Genomic DNA, 22847 nt, shown 5'->3' on the forward strand with positions numbered 1-22847 from the left:
GTTCTCCCAGTTTGACATCAAAATATTGGTAACTACTCTTTGAATACCATCTTTCACTCAGTTGTGCACCCACCTTACAGTAATTTCATATAGACCACATTGCCTTAGTTTGCTTATTATTGAATATTGAATATACAAATTGAATATTGAAATATACAAAAATATTCCAAGAAGCAGGAAATTCAAATCCTCCAATTCTCTGCCTATTTACAAGAATAGCCTGGTTTGCACCCAGAGACCAGCACATGGGGGTATGTCTAATTTTAGGCCTTTGATTCTTGGCTTCTTACAAGGTCCTAAAGCTCCTGATGTTTGAAAGACTACAGCTTACGTTCTCTTCCCCACATCTGGAGAAGAGGAGAATTGAACCTGTGTTTAGAGGGCATGCAAGATACTCCACCTGCCTGAAGATTTTAAAATCACAATAGATAAATCTTAAGAGGTGTGGGTGGGCCTACATATGGAGGGTGGGATGGGGTATGGGAAGCAGAGTTAAACTGGTGTCAGAATCTCAGCTGAGATGAATTCCCTGACTCAAATACTCAATTGTGAACCCCCCCCCCAAAAAAAAATTTTTTGGGGGGGAGGGAGGAGAGAGGAGTTCAACTTAAACAGAATATGAACCACCTTCCCTGGATCCCTCCCCTCCCTACTGTGGGAGTACTAGCACCATTTTGAATTTAATGCAAATGGATTTTAGATTTGGGGTCGTCAACCCTTCATTTTGCAGTGTTCTGGCCTATCCTCAGAACTACTCAAACTTCCTGAAAGTTTAGACACAACCTCTTGGGATGCTACGTCTATTTCTTTAATAAAATACTGTTATTTCTTCCAAGATCAATACTCCATGACTAATGAAACTGGAAAGATTTAAGGTATCTAGTGACTGAAGAGAGATACATTAAACTGTCCTGTGACTAGTCTTACCTCCCAAAATATTAATACTGTTGTAGATTTCACCCATGCCCTTCTCATCCAAAGATGGGCTGTTGCCTAATGCTCTATATTCTAGAATCTCATTTTCCCCCGCAAGGTCTCAGCACGACCAAGTGGAAAGGGCTAGGACACTGGTATTTCATCTATGGCAAGCAGGGTTATATACTGTAAGGCTGACAAAAAGGTAATAGCTTCTGTTAGGAGACAGCACTCTTGACAATGACAAGTTTACTGGAGCAGAGTGGAAAACCAGAACTCTAATAAGCTGGTTCAATGTAAATTTTTTAACATAAACAGGAGTACTCATAGAAGATACAAGGGTTTAATAGAGGCTATACTCAAAAGGAACAAGGAGTCCACCAAAGTAAAGAAGGCAGTTAGAATGTTTCAGTTATATTTTACTCTTTTCATAGATAGTTCGTATGAATGTTCATATTACAAAATTAGCTGCCATGGCCCAAAAGCGTATGGAACTTCAGCAAAGCATTGTATTTACTCAAAAGAGCACAAATACTTTCTTTAAAAAGAATTTTGTGAAATTGTATGACTTGCACCCTCTCAAGCTAAACAGAGCTAAAAGAGTAAAATTACACATAATTTTATGCTATTTTTGGCTTTAAATTACTTTTCATTAGCTGTTATAAAATGATTTGTATGTATCACATTACAGATTTTTGCACTCAAATCAGTGTAAAATGTCTCATGCTGTAACAAAGGCTTTTAGCACATGCTGTTTCAACAGCAGCTCATTGTTATTGCCTCAGAACAAAATTTACACAAAGCATCAAACAAGAAAATACAAGAGAAAGACATCCAAATTATTTCCCCAAAAACACAACTGCAGAAAGTAGGTTACAAAAAAAAAATAAAATGCTTTCTAGGTAGGAAACATCAATAAAATGCAGCAGACAGCAGCGTACTTGTATAATTGTGTCCATTTCTTCCCCCTACCTCCACATGCATCTCTTTCCCCACCTCAATCTTAAAATCCTGAAATAAATAACTATTTCAACAGATCAAAAAACTATATAACCTCTAAATATTTTTTTTCCTTGCTTAGGGAAAAGGGAAGTTGCACAGATATTTAATTGCAAATCTAGCCTCTTGCTGAACATTAAATAGGCGGCAGCTGCTATCAAAAAGAGGAAAATATTTAAGAGGCAACTTTGTACAGTTAAGAGTATTCAAATCTAGATGAAGTTGCCAACTCACCATGCATTCGCTTCTGAAGAAGAAGCACAAAGTACAGAATTCACATTGTATTACACTTTCAACATTCACAACTACAGATAAGAAACAGTTCTCATGTATGCCATTCCCTGATATCTAACCGATCTACAGCTTTTATCTTTATGCCAACCATAGCATAGATTGTGCAATACTGTTTCAGTGCCCTGTGTTTGCAAAAAAAGTTATCTTTCTAAACTATACTGGTTTTAAATCCCTGAAATATCCATACCATTTTTGGAAGGCTCTATGTTTTGCACCTTTACAAGCTTGATGCAGATATAGAAACACACCAATGTTTATTGTGCAATTTCACTAACATGGGGGGGGGGGCTATTTTCCTCCCCCTAAATTAAGTGGAAAAAATTACCTGTAACATTAAAAATCTAAATCAAAGCACTGATGTAAAGTTACTGGTAAAGATTAAAAGTTTTATAATCTTTTTTTTTGTTTTAAAAATCACAAATGGTGGTCAAGGGATATTGCAAGTTTGAGTTTTGTATTTTTTTAAAGCATCAGAAGTAGCAAAATAATCAAACCACCTGGAAGAAAGTTGCAGAGACAAAACACCCTCTATACATATCTGTATGTTGCTGTAATACCCAAATTAATTGTTAAGTAGTGTGGATGCAAAGAGCATTTCTCTTAATGGCCAATAGCGTTTGAAGAAGTGTAAGGTTATGAAATTAACTAGTTCTTTGTACCCTGTGAATTAAAAGTCTACACATGGCACTGAGATCGAGTTTCCCACAATGGTTTCACATGGCTTTCACTTTTATTTGCTTCATCTTCATCTGCTTCTTCTCAAGTTTTTTCTGCTCACGTCGCAAAGCAGCTTCCTGGAGAAAAGGATACAGAGAACTGAATGAACATCAATACTCTCACTGAAAAAGCAAGCTGACAATGTGAGAAGGTCAAGATAACACAAATTAAGGTATTGTGTTCAGGATGCAGTCTCCTCTAGAGAGACAGACTGGCAAACAATTAACAAATCAATAAATAAGTGAAAACCAGCTCCACTTTTATGCCAGATCTCCAGCAGGACAGAAGATAATACACTGCCATGCTTCTGGAATACCTACAAGTGAGCCTCAATGTATGGGAGACACTTGCTGTTACTTCTTTAGCTGTTCTGAAAATCCATTATACCTCCAACCGGCGCTGTTTCTCCGGATCTTCCTCGTTCATAATTCGCTCCTTCTCTGCCCGTTTCTTCTCTTCCCGGCGGGACTGGGCAGCCTCCTGCCTTTGCACGTGAGTCAATTTAAGGAAGTTCTCTTCTACTCTGGCCCTGTTCTTATCAGCTTTTTGTTTACCCTTTCCCCCAAGAGACAGAAATAAAAACAGTTAATACAGATAAATGATTGGCACTAAGGCAATGTTCCAACAAGCAAAAAGAGGGACAGTGTCTGGAATAGCTACAGACACTAAAAATAGCTCCTCTCAGTATTTAAACAGCAGTTCTACTCTAAAAGAGTGATTCCACATGTATCGCCTGCAGATTAAACCCATGTGTTTGTGTGTTCCCCCACCGTTCTCCAATATTGGTCAGCTGTACAAACTCAGGACCTAAGTATTAAACTGGATTCTTTCCTCATTATTTCAACAGCAGTAAAGATTCTGCAAGTCAGGTTAGGCCCACAGTCACACAAATATAGTCCCATTGCACTGGTGTAATTGACTGGAACCTAGTTCTGTGTGCCTTATACATAGAGGAAGAGAAGCCAGTTAACTCTCAGCTGTACTGGCTTTGCAGAGCTAACAAGTGTGAAAAGCAATTACAAAAATTTTGTTACTAAAGCAAGTGGGTCTGACTAATACATGTATGGAGCAGATCTGCTGCTGAATAAAATGGGGCTACTTTTCTTTTTTTTTTAATATAGTAACTTTTCAGAGTGGAATCACACATTAGTAAGATATGGGCAAGTATATGGTCTCTTTTACTTCAAGAAAGCTTTAAAAAGTTTAAGAGGAATTTTCCTTACCACTATGCATCCCAGGTATGGAGGTTTATCATCTAAAGGCAATAAATGTAAGATCCTTATATACCGCCTTACATCTAATTACCTCTTAAAGTTATTTGCAAATAACCTTTCCAATGGTCTTTGTGTGCATTGGTTCTTGATCATCTGAACTCATCACCTTCTCTTCAAACCGAACTACCTCTTTTTTTGCAGATACTCAGCTGTACATAACTGTTGCCGTCTCTAATCACCCCTCCCTGCCCCCCATGGCCAAGTAAGACTGTGGCTGTATCAGCTTCCTTGAGTTAAGTGTGCAATAGTTTGAATGCTTTTCTTATGCAACAGGTAGCAGAGAATACCAAATCCAACTGATATTCCCCATATGTTTTAAGGCAAGCAGAATGTAATCACCATAGATGTTACAGTTGAATTTTAAGGCTCCTCACCTTACAAAAGTTACCATGGGACCTTTAACCATAAGTAGTTTTATATCTTATCTGACAGCAACGCATACAGGAGCATGTGACTTACTTCTCTATTTAGACGGAACTTTTTCGCTTTGTCAATAGAATAAATAACCATGTTCATCAAAGGCAGCAAAGCCTCCATATCCTTTGGGGAAGTGTTGCCTGAACCAGGCACTGTAAAAGCAAAGACATTTTCATCAGATTAATTCACGGACATTGGCAAGGCTTTTGCTATTAATTAGAACGTCCTCTCCACATTGCTCAGCCTGCTTATAAAAGTCTGCAAAGAAAGATGCTCTAATCCTCCCTTTAAAAATGAGTTAATTAACAGAAGTATTTGCTTTGGAGATTAAATTCAGATTTTTCAGATGGCAGCAGGCACATTTCTCTCATACTATACTTCCAGATTGATTAAGAATACAGGCTGCAACCATGTTTTTATACTGGTATGAAATTCCTGCTTTGACCATTGCAAAATACAATTTAAAGGCCACGGCTTTGCCCTCTGACATGCCCACAGCTTCCTTTGTAGTTATGGGAAGTGTGTATATGCATTTGTAGGAAAAATGTGGTCTTTGCTGAAAATAACTGGAAGCCTTGTGGGTTAGCACTTTTTAAATTTAAAAAGTGCTAAGCCTGGCAGCCCTGACAGCTTCTATTAATCCAAAAAAAACGAGCACAGCACAGATAGCAACAGGCATGACCATAAGCTGTCCCCCACTGTCCTAATACTGACCTACTGGGATCACCATTAGGGATGACATTCCATTCTTGACTTTTGGCAAGTTGGTTGTTTAGCCTTCATCGCCACTTGTGGTGATGGGCTGTGGAATATGGACATCTGCCCACAAAAAGTGGACAGAAAACAAATTCCTTCCCCAAATACCATAAAACTGCAGTCAGACCAGAATGACTTTTGATCATTATTGACCTGGGCTGAATTTGAACTGGTGACCTAGAGAACTGAAGCTCCATTATCAATGTCATATACCACTCAGTCCCTTACAGTGCATTATTGCATCCCTTGTACTTGTTACTCAGGGATCCTGTACCTTTATCTACTTGCATTTAAGTCACTAGAAATACTGTCTACTATCCCAAAAGTGACATGCTTTGGGCACTGTGATCAGACTTTGCACAGATAAGTTACTGGAAACCTTTCCTTACCATTAAATGTAAACAATAGTGTCCTTTTAGTGTCGGGCAGTTTTAAAGGCTGACCCTCCCTGGCAGAAGAGAGGAAATAAAGGAGTAGTTGGAATAAGAGAACACAAAATACAGACATAACATTATACTGTGTATTTCTTAACACACACTTGACTACTGCAGAACTGATAGCCACTTGCAAACGGCTGGTAGCATTTAAAAACAATATAACTGATATTCAATTATTTTTTCATTGACACAAACAAGGTTTCAAAACAATAGTTTCCCCGAAGTTAATTTTTTCCCCCATCCAAAAGACATTCATAAAATATGTGTTAATGTTTAAGTAGGTAGGCAGCACCACCCATTCAGTAACTGATAGAGGCAATCCAAGATCTGATGTGCTACCGAGAAGATTCATACCTATCACAGAAAATATATTTACCACAGAAAAATACTTCATTCCTGTATGGAATACTGTACCTCCAAGGGGCATTCCATCTGTGTATTCCTCACCTCATGCCTTTTTGTGGCATCAGCAGCCTAACTTTAGCTTCGTAGCCCCTGGGCACAGGGAGCTTGTCTTCATATTTATCGAGTACATACACCGTGTGATACTATGGAAACCAAGTCCCTAAATTTCTGCAGGACACTCAGGAGCCTAGTGCTTTCAGTATTTTGCACACATGCTGATTTATATTTGGATCAGATAAAGTTGTTTGTTCTCTCATTGCAATGTGGGAATTATATGGGCTTCCTAATAAATTATTCACAGCATATCGGGCCCGTGTATTGGTGCAGCATTTGCTTCAGATTATTGGATATATTGTTAGCAGGTGCCCCAAGTGACATCACTTTGAAAAAGGAGGCCTGATGCCGTGAAAAAGTCAGCGAGTCTGTACTTCTACAACACAGGTGAGAACCATGGAGGAAAGACAAAGCTAAGATAAGAAACCAAGGGCAGAACAGTAAAGACAGCTTCACGTGAGAAAGGGTAAGTGTCCCTTGGTTTTCTTAGAATTGTCAACCTCAATGAAACAGAGATGCAATATTATTTCTAGGATCCACAATGCATACAAACCATGGTTTTCCAGCCACGGTGTACATGGTTTGTGATTGTATTTCTAGGTTCTTCATCTTTACTTGACCAAGACCCTTTGCTGGCAGCTGGTCACTTCCCAAGCAGCGATGCATGCTATACCTGGCAATTGTTAAACTGGGTGGAGCAGTCCAAGTTCCAGTGAAGTCAGAGCACACAACTGAATGGAGGGCAACAGACATCCCGATCTTAGAAAACTAGTAAAGCATCTGAAAATGTTGGGAACTTCTGGTTACCTGCTTCACCTTTACGTCCTATTTCTATACGTCTCCCCCCGTGCAACAGGTAGCCTGCTAGAATACTCTCACAAGTATGTCAGTCTATACTTTGTCTGCTGCTCTGTTATAAAGCTATTAGAAGATGTCTAGTTTCATACATACTCTTGCATAAGTTTTGGACCGGAGAACTGGTCTGAAAAATGGACGGACTCTATCTTGTCAGCATAGTGTGTGAGGAAATGTACCATCTGAAAGAGAAATAGAGGTTAGTTTTTCGTATAACCAATTCATCTCCGACCTATCTCCTGAAATGGTTTGCTTATAGCGTCTCTGCGTCCTGCTTTTTGACAATTCTTGTGCTCAAGTTACCACCCTGACTTAGTGACTCTTGCTAGAGAAGAGCTCCATGCGGATAAACTACATCCCAGTCCTGAGTGAATGTTAGCAACTCAAGGATGTAAGATGGAGAGTTCTCAATTGGGGCGTGACATTTCATCCAATGATCAGCCACAACTTCAAAGGTGTATACTGAAGGTCTTTAACACTCCACCACTTTGGCAACGCTTCTCTGCCTACTTCAGCATTGCAAATGACAGCTTAAGTCCCAAGTTTACAATGGATATGCTAATATATAAAATTTAATACAGATATTTTCTCCATTGACAACAGTATCCATTTTCTGTCTCTTGCATTTGCTTTGGGATCTTTGTTTCTAAGGGAGAGAACTATGTGGCATTCAATTCCCTGCTGTATCATCTGTGAAAGATTCCACACTGAATTCCAGCCTTAAAATGGCCAAGCCCATCAAGAAAATGCCTGAGAGTTTCTACTGGTTCTTTCAAAGTTACCTTTGTGTCCATCATTCCCTCTGTGATCTCTCCCATCTCTGACAGGATAGCCAGCGACTCTGGAAGCCCATACTTTGCCCCAGACTTGGGTTTGTCACTGCAGAACTCACTCTATTGGAAGGAGAAGAGAAAAAAAGCGTCTCTTTTATTGGGTTTGAACAGTGCCTAGCACAATGGGGATCCTGGACAGTACTGAAATACAAATAAACATGATTTACTGTTTCTTAATTCCATCTGACTGAGGACAGACATTTTCAGCATGAAGTACACTCCCATAATACCATAACATCCCAGACGCTAACATATATATTGTATTCTTAATTTAGTATCTTTAAGTTTTGAAAGGTTACTTGCAGTTGATTTTTACAGATGAGATGAAAACTGACTGTAGGGACATGCTGACATGGATATATCAGGGAACTGATGCATCTTACATTGGTTTTGGCAATATAGCAAAGCCTGTACAATGAAGTGCAGCAGAAAAACTGACCCACATCTTGCAATTTCACTTTGCTGCTGCTGCTGTTTGGGGAAAGTTAAAAGCAGCAGCAGTGGCTCTAGAGTAGTCTAGAGAGTTGGTCACATCAGGAAAGATTCTTTGAAAGTATCGAGACTTGAGAGTGGATTTTTTTTTTAAAAGAGGGGATTGTTAGTGAAAATTTAAATTCTGCAGAAATTAATGGCTTAGGCTAGCTGACTTGCCAGAGAAAGTTCCCCATTCATCACTAGTGAGTAGATTTTTCGAAATCGGACAAAGTAATTGGTGCTGGATTAAGAGAGATCAAGCAAAAATTTAGAGCACCTGTCGACATATCTAAAACTCGATTTCGAGAGACCCCTTGTAAGGGTGACAAAAGTTTCCTTTCCCTTCTGCTAAAATTGCCAATGTAGAAGCAAATCAGTACCAGTTTTAGGATGTGGATACTTGTCCACTGGGAACAGGACTAAGAATGCACTTCCCAAATTAATTCTAATAGGCCACTTAGCCTTCAGATAGTAACAACTTTCAGTTATTCCGAACTGGCCCTGGACTTGAACAAGCAACCTAGAGATGAAAGACTTTATACCTCATTACCAATCGCCTGAACTATCCATTTACTTCCAACTTGAACACACACATACCAGGTCCTGCATTTCCTTCTGAAGTCGCACTAAGGCTTTTCTTGTTCCAACAGCAAACACATAGGTATCCATATCTTCATCATTCATTGTTACTTTTATTTGCTGAGGAAAAAAAAAAGAGAAACCAGTAGTGACTGGATTTATACTATTATTATTTGTATTAGCATGGCACCTAGGAGCCATAATCATGGACTAGGCCCTGACAATAGACTCCCCCAGCCATGGAGCACTTGCAATGGACAGATCCAAGTCTTATTGTGGAACAAATGTTTTCACTACAAAAAGTTAGCTGTACATTTTCTTTTGAAATATCCAGGTGTTATTTCAACAGGGATAAAGCTGTTCTGTTTATGTCTGGACTTAATGGCTTCTTTTCTCACTTCTAAAACCATACAGTAACTGTCCAACAAAATTAGAAAGCAGAGTTCCCAATCTCAGGGTTTATTGGCAATGGGCAACATAGCAGGGCTGAAGGAGGACTCAATTTGAGCGCATACTAGATAGCCAATAGCAGACTGTTTGCATGCATTTGCCACTTCTAAATGAGACAGAATAAAGAATACATCAACAATATAAAAACTAAAATATAATAGAAAAATATATGAAAAAGTAAAACCTAGTAAGTACTAGCAGAGCATACCCCCCCCCATTTTTCCTTACAGCATGCCTCATGGATACTGTGTCCACTGTGTGGATACTGGCATTTATACTTTGACATGGTGATATAGGCTCCCATTGTCCCTTACACTAACAGCTGTTCAACATCAATTAGCTTTACAAGATGCACAATACCGGGCAGATAACAGATTACCGAATGTGATTAGGCTGCACTCATAAAAGGGTTCAAAAGACAGAACAACTGTTCAAGAGAGCAAGTCACAAAAGCAAGTTTTGTCATGATGAAGTTGAAGCATGACAGACTTGCTTCACAAAACCACATGAACAATAAAACCCACAGATACACAGACAAGTCACCAGTCATCAGAAGTTTGGTGTATCATGAAAAAAAAAAGAGAAAAAGAACGTGAATGGTGTTTGCAGGTCATTTCACAGAGTTACTTTGTTTGAAGGAAGATGGAAGAAAGCTGCGTTTCTCTATGAAGCCACTGTCTGGCTAGTTGTGGGAAAGACCAAAAGCCTAGTGGAGTTGAAGGAATGCAACAGGAACTATGCACAGTAAATCTAAAGAACTGAGTGCATACCACTTGGTCACAGGCTGGCCTCATCATACGAGCAAGTACATTCAGAAGGTCTTGCCTCTTGAGAAACTGAAAGAGAGAATGTTTTAGTACAGTAGACAGTGCTGCCATTTTTGCATATTTAGCAATAGACAGTGCTGCCGTTTTTGCATATTTAGCAATTTACTGGAGCGTAGTAGCATCTACAGGCAGGCTAAGGTCTTGTCTGCATACACAAAGATTCACTAGATTAACTTAAATTTGCTTAGTTAAACTGGTGCCACTTTGTGTGGACTGTTGGTTTAAAACTGGCTATATCAGTTTAGCTTGAGCCACACAAAGTTGCACCAGTTTAACTAATTGGTATAAAAATCAGCTTTAATTAAACTGGCACCACTTTGTGAAGAGACCAGGTCTTAGAAACCTACAAAGCTTTCCATTCTCCATTTTCTCCAGTGATCACAAAAAGCATGTATTTAGCACTACATAAATGAAGAAACTCAGATGTCTTCCATATTAAAAAGCTGAATATTTGATTCATGTCTCATTGGAATCTGTTTCTATAATATTAAGAGCTCCTTCTGCTAAGATGGAAGTAAATGGACATTAAGATAAATAAATGTAGTTGTCAAAGTTGCAAAGGGACAGATAATTTGGGACTGGCTATCCTGTAGCGTCTGATGGGAAGTTTGTGGAGGTATTAGTTAGAAGTTCAAAGGTTAAAAAAAAAAATTGGCAAAGGCAATTAAAATGGAAAATTTTAAATATCCAGTTTACTTTTGACCATTTTATGCTATTTTTTGGACCATTTTCATTCTCCAAGCTAAACATAAATGCTGCAAACACTTACTACTGGGGTGCTTATTATTAGTCTCATGGTTTCATTTTTTGGTTCTCAAGTGCTAGCTCAAATCTGTAGCGTTCAGCCTGTAAACACTGCAGGGAAATATTTACATCCAAGCACAAAACTTTTCATTGAAATAGGGGAAAAAATCATGGAAATATTTCTATTGATCTTAGGTTGGACTGGCTCTGCCAAACTAATAGGAAAAAGACAAGTTCTCCCCTCCCCAGGTGAAGAGTATTCCACTGGTTCAAAACCCAGGACTTGATATATTCAGTGACCAAAAAAAGCACTACTAGACTGAAGGACCACTAACAGTTTTACAGTCCAATCTCTTATCCACCATCATGACCAGGAACAATTGCCCCACAGCACCAGACAGTGGGAGTTCTCCACTTTCCAGAAGTATTCATTGGTACTCTTCTCAGATCATGACAGATTGAACATTGGAGAAATCTTAAAATGCTGGTATAATAATAAAAGTGACTATATAAAAATGGCCACTACTCATTCAGCATATCTGCTTTCTGAGTGTATTCAGAATCCAGTCTGCTGACCTGAATGATTAAAAAGAAAAAGCCGTACCGAGGCCTCTGGCTACCCAACCGGGTGGGGGGAGGGGCGCAGCCACCTGGCTAAAATTTGAACTTCCATATGTTAATTAATGGAACAATACTGCAAGATTCCCCCACCCTTACCTTTAGCTGAATAAGCATTCCCTCACAGCACACCCTGCCAGAGCACCATAAGTTATATATGTGTTCGTTTTCTTGGTTGAGCTTCCCTGTGCTTGTGGCTTCTTTATTTGTCCCATCATCCCCTGAAAGTAAGAATATATTAGTTAATAAAAGGAAGTGTAATCTAATGGTCGGTGACAAGTAGTGAAATGGCATCATTAGGATTAGAATTTATGTATTCCTGGGTTATTCTATTGGACTACAGTGTCATCTTAATGCTCGCTTATGCAACTTATTCTACACCATTATGGTCGCTGCATTTAGATAGCATTTCAGCATTGGAGGGGTGGTATATTACTTCACAACATGCAGAACTGCCATTAATATTAACAAGTGCTGCCAGAGGAAAGGCTATTCCTCTCCCCAGCCCATTCTCATCAGTAATATAAACCAGTCACATTCAAAGCAGCGAACAGTTGGGCATAGCAACTGCAAATACTTACCAACAAGGGCGAAGTTACTTTCCAGCAACTCCCTGTGAGTGTTGAACCAGGCCTGAGCTAGCCGGTTGTTTTTATTCTTCCCAATGATGTAGTTCATGATGTAAGCAAGAAGACCAGTTACCATCAAGATCTCCATGTAGTAACTCTCCCAACTGTTTTGAAGATGTGCAGGGACCTGTGGTGAGCGAATGAAGTAGTTTTATTATGGGATGTAATGGATTCTGCACAATCATGTGTTTTGAAACATGTAAGTTACCAGAGAAGCTTCATCCCTGAATGACAGTGATAAGCTTTGCTAAAGCTTTGCTATAGACCAAAGCCTGCTTAGGGCCAACTTCGTTAGTGACACATGGCTTATTTTGTACTAGCAGCAATCATGCTGGAAGATAGTGGATACAGTATTCTGTGACCTTAGGCTCCAAGCATTCACACTCTATAAACACTATTGCAATAATATTTGTACAAAATATGCCTTGTGTGGTACCATATGAAAGCTAACACCATTCTGGTTATTAATATAATTGTAAAACGCTATAATGTTATATGTGAAGTTACGAATTCCCTCTGTATGAAGTTTCTAAAATGTGTTTGAACCAGACAAGACTGGGGAATAGGTAAACAGGTTTTTCCACCAAAAGAAAAGCCTCAATCCAGGTGCAATCATAGACAATTGGCCATCACAGTCAAGTGATCCTTCATTAGCATATTGGAAGCTGAAGGGACAGATCAATTTACATTGCAGAAAGTACCTCTGGGCAAGAAACCAGCATGGAAAGTTCTCCATCAGACTCCATTGCACTTTTCGTCAAAGGAGGGGCACTGAACTTTGAGAAGGATACATTTCAAAAGTTCACCGGACAATAAAAGAGAGAGGCAAAGAACCCCAAATTATCTTTCAACTCAGACAAAGGAATTGAGCACACTGTATTTTGTGGGAGATCCTGACCAAGCTGATGATCAGCCATCTTGCTGGAAGGAAGTGTGGTAAGAACCTTACCTTGAACCAAGACTGTAGCCTGTTAAGTTTATTCACTAGAAAGTGTTTTTACTTTTGTTTGTAACCATATCTGACGTTATCCTTTATACTTGACCTCACGTGAAATCTCTCCCTGATTAAATAAACCTGTTTTACTTTTATTCTAATCTATGTTTGATTTGAAGTGATTATTAACTCCAGTTAAAGCAACAAGCTGCTGTGCTTTGGTCTCTTTAGAGGAGCAACGGACTTTATTACTCCTTTGAATATTCCAGAAGAGGGCTGGACATTTCTGGGCACACAGTTTTGGGGTCATTTGGCTAGTAGCAACCAAAGCTAGTGGAGACCAGAGTGTGACTTTGGTATAACAACCAGGCTGCTGATATCAGAGTTGCTGAACAAGAACTGCTCTACACACAGACACTCAGTGCATGCTTGTACACTGGCTGGAAGTGTCTAGACAGGGAGCTACAGAAGCAGACCATTTTAAGGCATGCAGGATTACAAGACAAGCGGTGACAATGTCTCGCTAGTCTGAATTGCAGTCTAAAACATAGCATATGCCTAACACAGGTTCCCTGACCAGTGTGAAGAAAAGATTTCTTTTCCAAGAGCCAGACTGTGCTAACTAATAATCTCCAGTGTAGTCAGCCTAACACCTCATCGCAATTGTAACACTACTCTGTTCAGGTTCTTACACCATGCCCATCACTGCATTATCTGAGCACCACCAAAGGTGTGACTGAAAGATGCATTACAACTGTGCTGTAACCAACTTTTGAAAGTGTTTTCAGAACACAGTTAGGAATTCTAGTACAAATAGTAACCAAAATCCAATAGGAAGATCCTGCTGTCTCTCTGTGGAGTTCTCTTTTTGAAGTCATTAGAGGGTGGTTATTAGTTTTACTGCCAAGATATTGCCCCTCAGTCAAAAGAGATGAGGTATTTCCCACTGGCACATTTGATTACAACATTTTAAAAAAATGTAACTCTGCCCCCCTTTTTGTCTCTTAACTGCTTTATAAAAGCCTCAGGTTTTTTTGGAATCAAGAGGACTCAATATTGTATATTTCAAATCTGCAATGTTCAACCCCCGTTACGCTTAAAACACCCAACAATTTAAATACAGTTGTTATAACTATCATTAGAACATGTTAGTTCTAATGATAACATGAACATTAGAACATCCGGGGAAGTCCCGGATGACTGGAAAAAGGCTAATGTAGTGCCAATCTTTAAAAAAGGGAAGGAGGATGATCCTGGGAACTACAGGCCAGTCAGCCTCACCTCAGTCCCTGGAAAAATCATGGAGCAGGTCCTCAAAGAATCAATCCTGAAGCACTTGCATGAGAGGAAAGTGATCAGGAACAGCCAGCATGGATTCACCAAGGGAAGGTCATGCCTGACTAATCTAATCGCCTTTTATGATGAGATTACTGGTTCTGTGGATGAAGGGAAAGCAGTGGATGTATTGTTTCTTGACTTTAGCAAAGCTTTTGACACGGTCTCCCACAGTATTCTTGTCAGCAAGTTAAGGAAGTATGGGCTGGATGAATGCACTATAAGGTGGGTAGAAAGCTGGCTAGATTGTCGGGCTCAACGGGTAGTGATCAATGGCTCCATGTCTAGTTGGCAGCCGGTATCAAGTGGAGTGCCCCAAGGGTCGGTCCTGGGGCCGGTTTTGTTCAATATCTTCATAAATGATCTGGAGGATGGTGTGGATTGCACTCTCAGCAAATTTGCGGATGATACTAAACTGGGAGGAGTGGTAGATACGCTGGAGGGGAGGGATAGGATACAGAAGGACCTAGACAAATTGGAGGATTGGGCCAAAAGAAATCTGATGAGGTTCAATAAGGATAAGTGCAGGGTCCTGCACTTCGGACGGAAGAACCCAATGCAGCTACAGACTAGGGACCGAATGGCTAGGCAGCAGTTCTGCGGAAAAGGACCTAGGGGTGACAGTGGACGAGAAGCTGGATATGAGTCAGCAGTGTGCCCTTGTTGCCAAGAAGGCCAATGGCATTTTGGGATGTATAAGTAGGGGCATAGCGAGCAGATCGAGGGACGTGATCGTTCCCCTCTATTCGACATTGGTGAGGCCTCATCTGGAGTACTGTGTCCAGTTTTGGGCCCCACACTACAAGAAGGATGTGGATAAATTGGAGAGAGTCCAGCGAAGGGCAACAAAAATGATTAGGAGTCTAGAACACATGACTTATGAGGAGAGGCTGAGGGAGCTGGGATTGTTTAGCCTGCAGAAGAGAAGAATGAGGGGGGATTTGATAGCTGCTTTCAACTACCTGAAAGGGGGTTCCAAAGAGGATGGCTCTAGACTGTTCTCAATGGTAGCAGATGACAGAACGAGGAGTAATGGTCTCAAGTTGCAGTGGGGGAGGTTTAGATTGGATATTAGGAAAAACTTTTTCACTAAGAGGGTGGTGAAACACTGGAATGCGTTACCTAGGGAGGTGGTCGAATCTCCTTCCTTAGAGGTTTTTAAGGTCAGGCTTGACAAAGCCCTGGCTGGGATGATTTAACTGGGAATTGGTCCTGCTTCAAGCAGGGGGTTGGACTAGATGACCTTCTGGGGTCCCTTCCAACCCTGATATTCTATGATTCTATGTTCTTTTGTTGCCTGTGTAATCAAGATACACAAACATGTTAGAGAACCATGTTTTAACTGTGGTACACACTAACTAAAACATGATTTGTTACTATGGTTATAGCATGTTTTCTCTCTAACGTAAGGATAAACCATATTCAAAAATGCTTTGGTCAAAACCCATGTTTAAAACACGGTTACTTTTGTTGCAGAGACATTTGCTGATCACGGGCATAATATTAAGGCAATCTTATTCCATGTGATAATAAACTAGACCAGAATTTGACACCAATTCAGTTTGAGTGCACACGAGTGGGAAGTACTAGCAGTTTTACATAGTTGTTAACACATTAAGGAACAAGCCATCTACAGTTGAATACGTCAGTTTCAAATGTCATGATATTACAATCTGTGAATCAGCATAATCCAGTGCATAGGAGCACTGGAATGGAACTCAGGAGACCTGATTCCAATTCTGCTACTAACTGGCTATGTGACGTAACATCTCTGAGCAGTTTCCTTTCCACCCTTTTTCTTGTCAATTCAGATTGTAATTTTTTCAGGACAAAAGACTACCTTTAACTTTAACTATGTCTGTACAGCAGCTAAAACAATAATGCCTTGCTCTCTGCAGGGCCCTCTAGGCACTACAATACTACAAATAAATCAGGGTGCTGAATGGAAAGACACTCAGACATTTATACCTACATCAACAATTGTTATGGGGTCTTTGCTTTTGCTGGGAGATGCATCTGTTTTTTCTTCATAGCCTTCAAATTCCTCATCATCATATGGCTCACTCTCAGTATCTCCTTCCTAAGGGATAAGAGCACAAGCAGCCTCAGCATCTCAAGCCTGATAAGCAAGCGGCAAACACAACAGAGGTGGGACAGAAAATAAAGGGATATGCATCATCTCTCTAAAGCAGCAGTCTCTTTTACAATGTTACAGCTGAGATTTTAAAGTTAAGATAAATGAAAATTGCTGGGGTACAAGTGTTTTGTTTTGTTTTTAATTTGGGACATTTCTGAAATAAAATGTTTATTCGCAATTTTATGAAGATTTAACAGCCATTTCAACCCCAAGGATATCAAAGTGCTTTATAAACCAATACCCAAATGATTCTCAAGAGACTGTTATATTTATCACTGAAATGCACCTACCTCTGCAGTGAATCATAGCAACCTCTCAACAGGACACAGCAAAGCCTTACAAAGTTTATGATGGGAAGAGAAGATGACTACATGCAACTGAAACTGTATGGGACATTTAGGGTGATTATATATTGCCTCCCAAGTTAGACCAGGACGCAGAAGTTAACATCTTTACTTCTGCAGAAGTGCCATGGGATCTTTAATGACTGCAACTGGTTGGATCTCTGTTTTACAATTCACTAGGAAGATGTTACATCCAGCAGCAGAGCTCTCCCTAGCACCACAATGGGTTCACTATCTACTCTAAAGGAAGAGTACCACTGTCTGAAGACCTTAGGTGCTCCTTTGAAATATTCCATCTAAATATTGACCCTGCCAGACTCCACATAGCTTGGAAGATCTGATGGGATCACAGCATAAGTACTGCAGTGGGGTATAGTACAAGAACAATCATGGATCTTGGTTTGATAACAAAGAGCATTTCAAATGAGAGGCTAAAAGGGGCAAAGGCATGAATTTGACATTACTTGTGCATCTGCATCATCAAAGTCCTCCTGATTTTCATCTTGACCTTCAAGCTCTACAGTAGCCTCCTCCTCATCATCTTCTGTAGTTATGATCCTCTGGGGAGATTCTGTGGTTACATCTTCAGTAACATCTTCAAACTCAGCAAAGTCATTATCATCGTACTCCATAATGTCATCTCCATCCTCAAATTCATCGAACTTGGCCAAAGAAAAGCCCCATGGGACGAATAAAACAGCAAGGAAGATCCACAAGCTCTTCATTGTCACTGCAAAAAATTCAAATACAAAACAGGTTAAAAGGGGGAATTTATTTAGTTCTCCTAAGGTCCTAATGCATTAAACATCTGCCCAATTATGGGAAAGCAGAACAAGGAGGGTACAATTATAAGACATTGTCTAATCAATTTCTGAGCTCATGCTCCCTAAAAGGCAAAGAGGGGGGTGGATTGTGAAAATATATCTAATGATTAGCACAAGAGACAGACAGAGACAGGACTCCTGGGTTCTTTCCCAGCTCTATCAAAGATTTTGGGATAAGTTACTTATCTATCAAAGATGGGTGAACTGAGGCTTACAGAAGGTACCTCATATTATACTTACATCACATAGAGGCTCATTTGTAAAATGCTTTGAGATCCTGGCATGAAATAACACTATAGAACTGCCAAGTCTTAAATTAAGAGGCATTAGCGCCAAGGAAAGAGAGACATTCTCATACTCCTATTCCTCCCCACAACTAAGAGGAGTTCTAGAGATTCCCCCCCCCCCAGCTTTTCTTAAAAAAAAATAAATAAAAACAACAACAACAATGCAATTCTTTCTCTACTCAAGTTTTCCAACATGCAACTCACACCTCTCAGGTTTGAGACAGGGGTCTTTGCAGTTCAGGACAAATGACACTGACATCCTAGTCCCTATATACTAAAGGCACTTAAAAAGTATACAATGGATCACATTAGCAACTTACCATGAGCCTGAAGGCTGCATCCAATTTGCATGGCATGTAGCAGACCCTCTTGCTTAATACGGAAGTGCAGATTGCAGAGATTCCCTCCCAGACAATCATAGCAAGTAACTAGGACTGACAGAGCACTGAATTCGGAGAACTGTGGTCCCACAGACCACAGTCTGGCTTCTCCTACTAAAGTCTCTCACCAAGTGTTCAAAGAGGAGGCAAAATTCCTTTTTATCTTCATATACACACACACACATATCCCTCAGACAAAGGGTTGAATAATGGAATGGAGGATGTACAGGTGTCTGACCCGAGTATGCATGCTTCTGGTACTTTTATCAAGTGTTTGCTTAACAACCAAGTATGGGTTCCCTCTCTGCGTTGGTATGGTACATCATTTAAATACACATCTGATAAAGAAATAAAAACAGTTGTACAAACAATGCCTAGCCAATTGGGAAGCATAGTCTGACCTTAATCAAGTCAGTTTGCTTACTAACAGTGGTGACTTATACTGAAAAACCTTCCCGCACCAGATTCCTGATCTAAAAGACACACAGCAAGGGAATGTGCACATTAAAATTAAATAATAGAGAAATCAACACAGATCATTGAAGCTAAAGGTGGAGTATTTGCTACTGTTTATTTAGCAAATTTGCCTGTCACGGTGTCCTTGGGAACATATACAATATGTAAGTTAGATAGCTATCACTTTACCCATGTCCGGATAAAAAGATGGACTCCCAATAAGACTCTCTCTACAATAGTATCACTCATCAAATGTCCAAGTGATCAACTCTCTCCATTTTTTGTTCATTTTAAAGAACATAAGAGACTGCACCTGCGATGGTTATTACCCATGTATTCAGGTCACTAAATGGAAAAATTAGGTAGCAATAGCACCATCAATATCACAAAATACACTTGATCGAATCATTTGAAACAGCAGAGCAGCAATTGTGTTCTGTTACTTTCAAACAACATATCCTTGATCATTCTAAGATGTGCGTTCAGGAATGGGTCCTGCTGAGCAGTTTCTGCTTTTATTCTGGACCCATTTGTTATGTGTTTAACAAAGAAAATCGGGAAGAGTATGGCTGTTTCACTAGGAGACAATGTGGGCCATTGAATAGAAGACTGGACTGGGACTCAGGAAACTTGAGTTTTGTTCCCAGCTCTGCCACTAGTCTGTGGTGTGACCATGGGTAAGTCACTTCACTCTCCGTTTCCCCGGTCTCCACTTTGTTTTGTCTACTGATCATAAACTCTTAAAATAGTACAGTGCCTAGCATAATGAGGTCTCAACTGGGGCCTCTAAGAGCAATACTAAGTCAACCATAGCACTTCACAGACACTTGTGGAGAATTACCACCGAGTTTGATGGAAGTAAAGCTCATCTTCTCATTCTCACTGTGGCGCTGACTTGAATGTTGACTTTTGTTTTAGTTACCCGAAACTAACAGAAACCATTTTTTGTTACCATAATGTGATATACCTTTGAGTACTACTTGTATGGCACCCAGAGCATTCCAAGTATTTTAGAGATAACAAATGAGTCCCTTTCTTGAAGGCCTTCCATTCTAGATAGACAGCCTAAATACGAAGTGTACAAGGGTGCGCATGAGCAAGATACAATGCAACTAGATAAAGCACTGAAGTTTAGAATATTCCTTAAGAGCTCCACAAATTTTATGTGAATTGAATGAAAAAGGTGATACCACTTATGAAGAGAATACGAGCATTATAAGGGTAGAAACATTAACTCAGCCGGGCTACATGATCAGCTGAACATCCCCCATTCCTTTGGAATAATGAATCCTGAGACTACTAAAGCAGATCCAATTACCAAGTACCCTGCCACTTCTGTTAAGTTAGATACCTCTAGGGAATCACAGTCATAATCCATTTTTCATATGGCTTTACAGATTTGGGTGTCACAGTGAATACATTTTCAGCAACGGAGGCCTAAGCACAAAACTGCTTGAAGAGCTGTACTTCATAGTGCATCCTGTGTGGTCACCACAATTCATATGGTGCACAGTTTCCCCCTTCAGAGGGGGCAATTCACCAGTTGATCTGCCTCTGGTAGAAAGAACAGAGGTGGCAGTAACTCACAGCTTCCACCACTGAAAAATGACTCATAGCAATGCCCTGCTCCACAGGGCACAAAGCCACAGTGCTATCTGGAATTTAGGACCATATATTATGGGGTGGCACTGTTTCTTGTAGGGAGCGCTTACTGCTCCGATATTAAATCTTTTCCCTTCCAAACAAGACGAGTTTCCAGGATCTCATGACAAGTCCCTAAAGGCACACAGTCAAGGTTAGAGTACCTAAAATTAGCTGTGCCCTAGTTCTTAGATGCACATCACACTCTGCTCCACCTGTCAGCTCTGTTCTTGGGAGCAGGCAGGGTCCCAAAAGACATTGTTGGCTCACCCCAATGGAGCAGCTGGGCAGAGCAAGGCTCAGAACCCCCAGCGCTCTTAAGTTGGGGGGGGGCACTGCCACACACGGCCCAGCAAGAGAAATCAGGAGTTTGGAAGTCAGCATCATTGGAAGTAGTGGGGGGAGGAGAAGAGATTTCTCCAGAACAGTGTTTTTCAAAATGTGGGTCACGACCCAGTTCCGTAAGGCACTAGGTCGCCTTGCCCTAGTCAGCACCGCCAACTGGGACGTTAAAAGTCCCATCGGCCGTGCTGCCCAGCTAAGGCAGGCTAATGCCTACCTGTTCGGACACCGCGCTGCGCCCCGAAAGCAGCCAACAGCGGGTCCAGCTTCTCGGCAGGGGGGCCACAGGGCTCCACACACTGCCCGCGCCCCGAGTACTGGCTCCACGCTCCCACTGGCTGAAAACCGGCCAATGGGAGTGGAAGAGAGCCGTACCTGCAGGTGAGAGTTACATGAAGCCACTTGCGTGCCTCCACCTAGGAGCTGGACCTGTTGCTGGCCGCTTCCGGGGCGCAGTGCGGTCCACGGTGCCAGGAGAGGCGGGAAGCCTGCCTTTGCACCCTAGCTGCGCCGCTGACCGGGAGCTGCCGGAAGTAAGTCCATGCCCCAATCCCCTGCCCCAGCCCCCCCAAGCTGGAACCCCTTCCTGTACCCCAAACCCTCCACCCCAGAGTCTGGACCCCCAGCCCAGACCCCCTCCCGCACCCTATCCTCCTGCCTCAGCCCTAGGCACCCCCCCAAACCCAGAAACCCTTCCCGCACCCCAAACCCCCCCAGCCCCGGCCCGGAGCCCCCTCCCGCACCCCGAGCCCCTCAGCCCCGAGCCCCCTCCCGCACCCCGAGCCCCTCAGCCCAGAGCCCCCTCCCGCACCCCGAGCCCCTCAGCCCAGAGCCCCCTCCCGCACCCCGAGCCCCTCAGCCCAGAGCCCCCTCCCGCACCCCGAGCCCCTCAGCCCCGGCCCAGAGCCCCCTCCCGCACCCCGAGCCCCTCAGCCCCGGCCCAGAGCCCCCTCCCGCACCCCGAGCCCCTCAGCCCCGGCCCAGAGCCCCCTCCCGCACCCCGAGCCCCTCAGCCCCGGCCCGGAGCCCCCTCCCGCACCCCCCCCGAGCCCCTCAGCCCCGGCCCGGAGCCCCCTCCCGAGCCCCTCAGCCCCGGCCCGGAGCCCCCTCCCGCACCCCCCCCGAGCCCCTCAGCCCCGGCCCGGAGCCCCCTCCCGCACCCCCCCCCGAGCCCCTCAGCCCCGGCCCGGAGCCCCCTCCCGCACCCCCCCCGAGCCCCTCAGCCCCAGCTCCGTTGGGTCGCGGGCATCAACCATTTTCTTCAACTGGGTCCCCAGAAAACAAGTTCTGAAAACCACCTGCTCCCGAGGAGAGGGCAACGGGGGTCAACATGGGGCCTGTCGACCCCGCCTCGCCGGGAGACCGCGCCAGGGGCGGGGCTGGGGGTCCCCACTGGACCCCACCGGCCTGATGCAAGTCCAAAGGGCTCCCCCCGCAGGGAGGGGGGGCCCAGAGCCGCTCCGGGGTGAACCCCCGGTGGGGGTCCCGGGGGCGGGGAAGCCGCGTCAGCCAGTCCCCGCCGCCGCCTTTACCTGAGTCCAGTGCAACCCGCCACCTAAGCCCAGCCTCGCGGCGCTCAGCTCCCCCCTCCGCCAGCCGCGCACCCTGCGCGCTTTGCGTAAGTGAGCGCAGGCGCAGTGCGAGCGGGGAGGCGGGGTTCCGGGTCCGCCGCCGCTCCCGCCCTGCCCCGCGGCCGGGGAACAGCTGCCGCGAGGGAGCGGGGGACGGTGCCTGGGGCCGGGTGACCCCAGCTCCTGCCGGCCACGCACACAAACCACCACGCGCGCTGCCCCCTCCTCTTCAGACCCCCCCCTTCAGGTTGCCAGGCAACGGCGCGGCCCCTTGGTATCAGTGCAACCCCCAATCGCCACGCTCCGCAATCCCCGTGGC

General features: G+C 42.8%; 1 protein-coding gene across 2 annotated transcripts; it reads right to left on the reverse strand.

Annotated features, from left to right (window-relative positions):
• Nucleotides 1-1244: 1244 nt before the first annotated feature.
• CCDC47 (coiled-coil domain containing 47) lies at nt 1245-22614 on the reverse strand. 2 transcript variants are annotated; one of them, XM_078850702.1, is made up of 14 exons: nt 22490-22593; nt 18459-18856; nt 17492-17757; nt 16519-16626; nt 12230-12404; nt 11748-11869; nt 10230-10295; nt 9028-9129; nt 7906-8016; nt 7220-7305; nt 5762-5820; nt 4659-4768; nt 3313-3480; nt 1245-3002 (listed from the first exon to the last, which is right to left on the reverse strand). In XM_078850702.1, exons 2-14 carry the CDS (start codon nt 18487-18489, stop codon nt 2922-2924), a joined length of 1485 nt encoding a protein of 494 aa, XP_078706828.1. In that variant the 5' UTR covers nt 18490-18856; nt 22490-22593; the 3' UTR covers nt 1245-2921. The 2 variants fall into 2 exon arrangements, with proteins under 2 accessions (XP_078706828.1, XP_073181725.1); XM_073325624.2 differs by lacking the exon at nt 18459-18856 and having other exon boundaries at nt 22490-22614.
• Between the last annotated feature and the right edge of the window lie 233 nt (nt 22615-22847).

The sequence above is a fragment of the Lepidochelys kempii genome, chromosome 27 (assembly GCF_965140285.1).
Source record: "Lepidochelys kempii isolate rLepKem1 chromosome 27, rLepKem1.hap1, whole genome shotgun sequence".
Taxonomy (NCBI): domain Eukaryota; kingdom Metazoa; phylum Chordata; order Testudines; family Cheloniidae; genus Lepidochelys; species Lepidochelys kempii.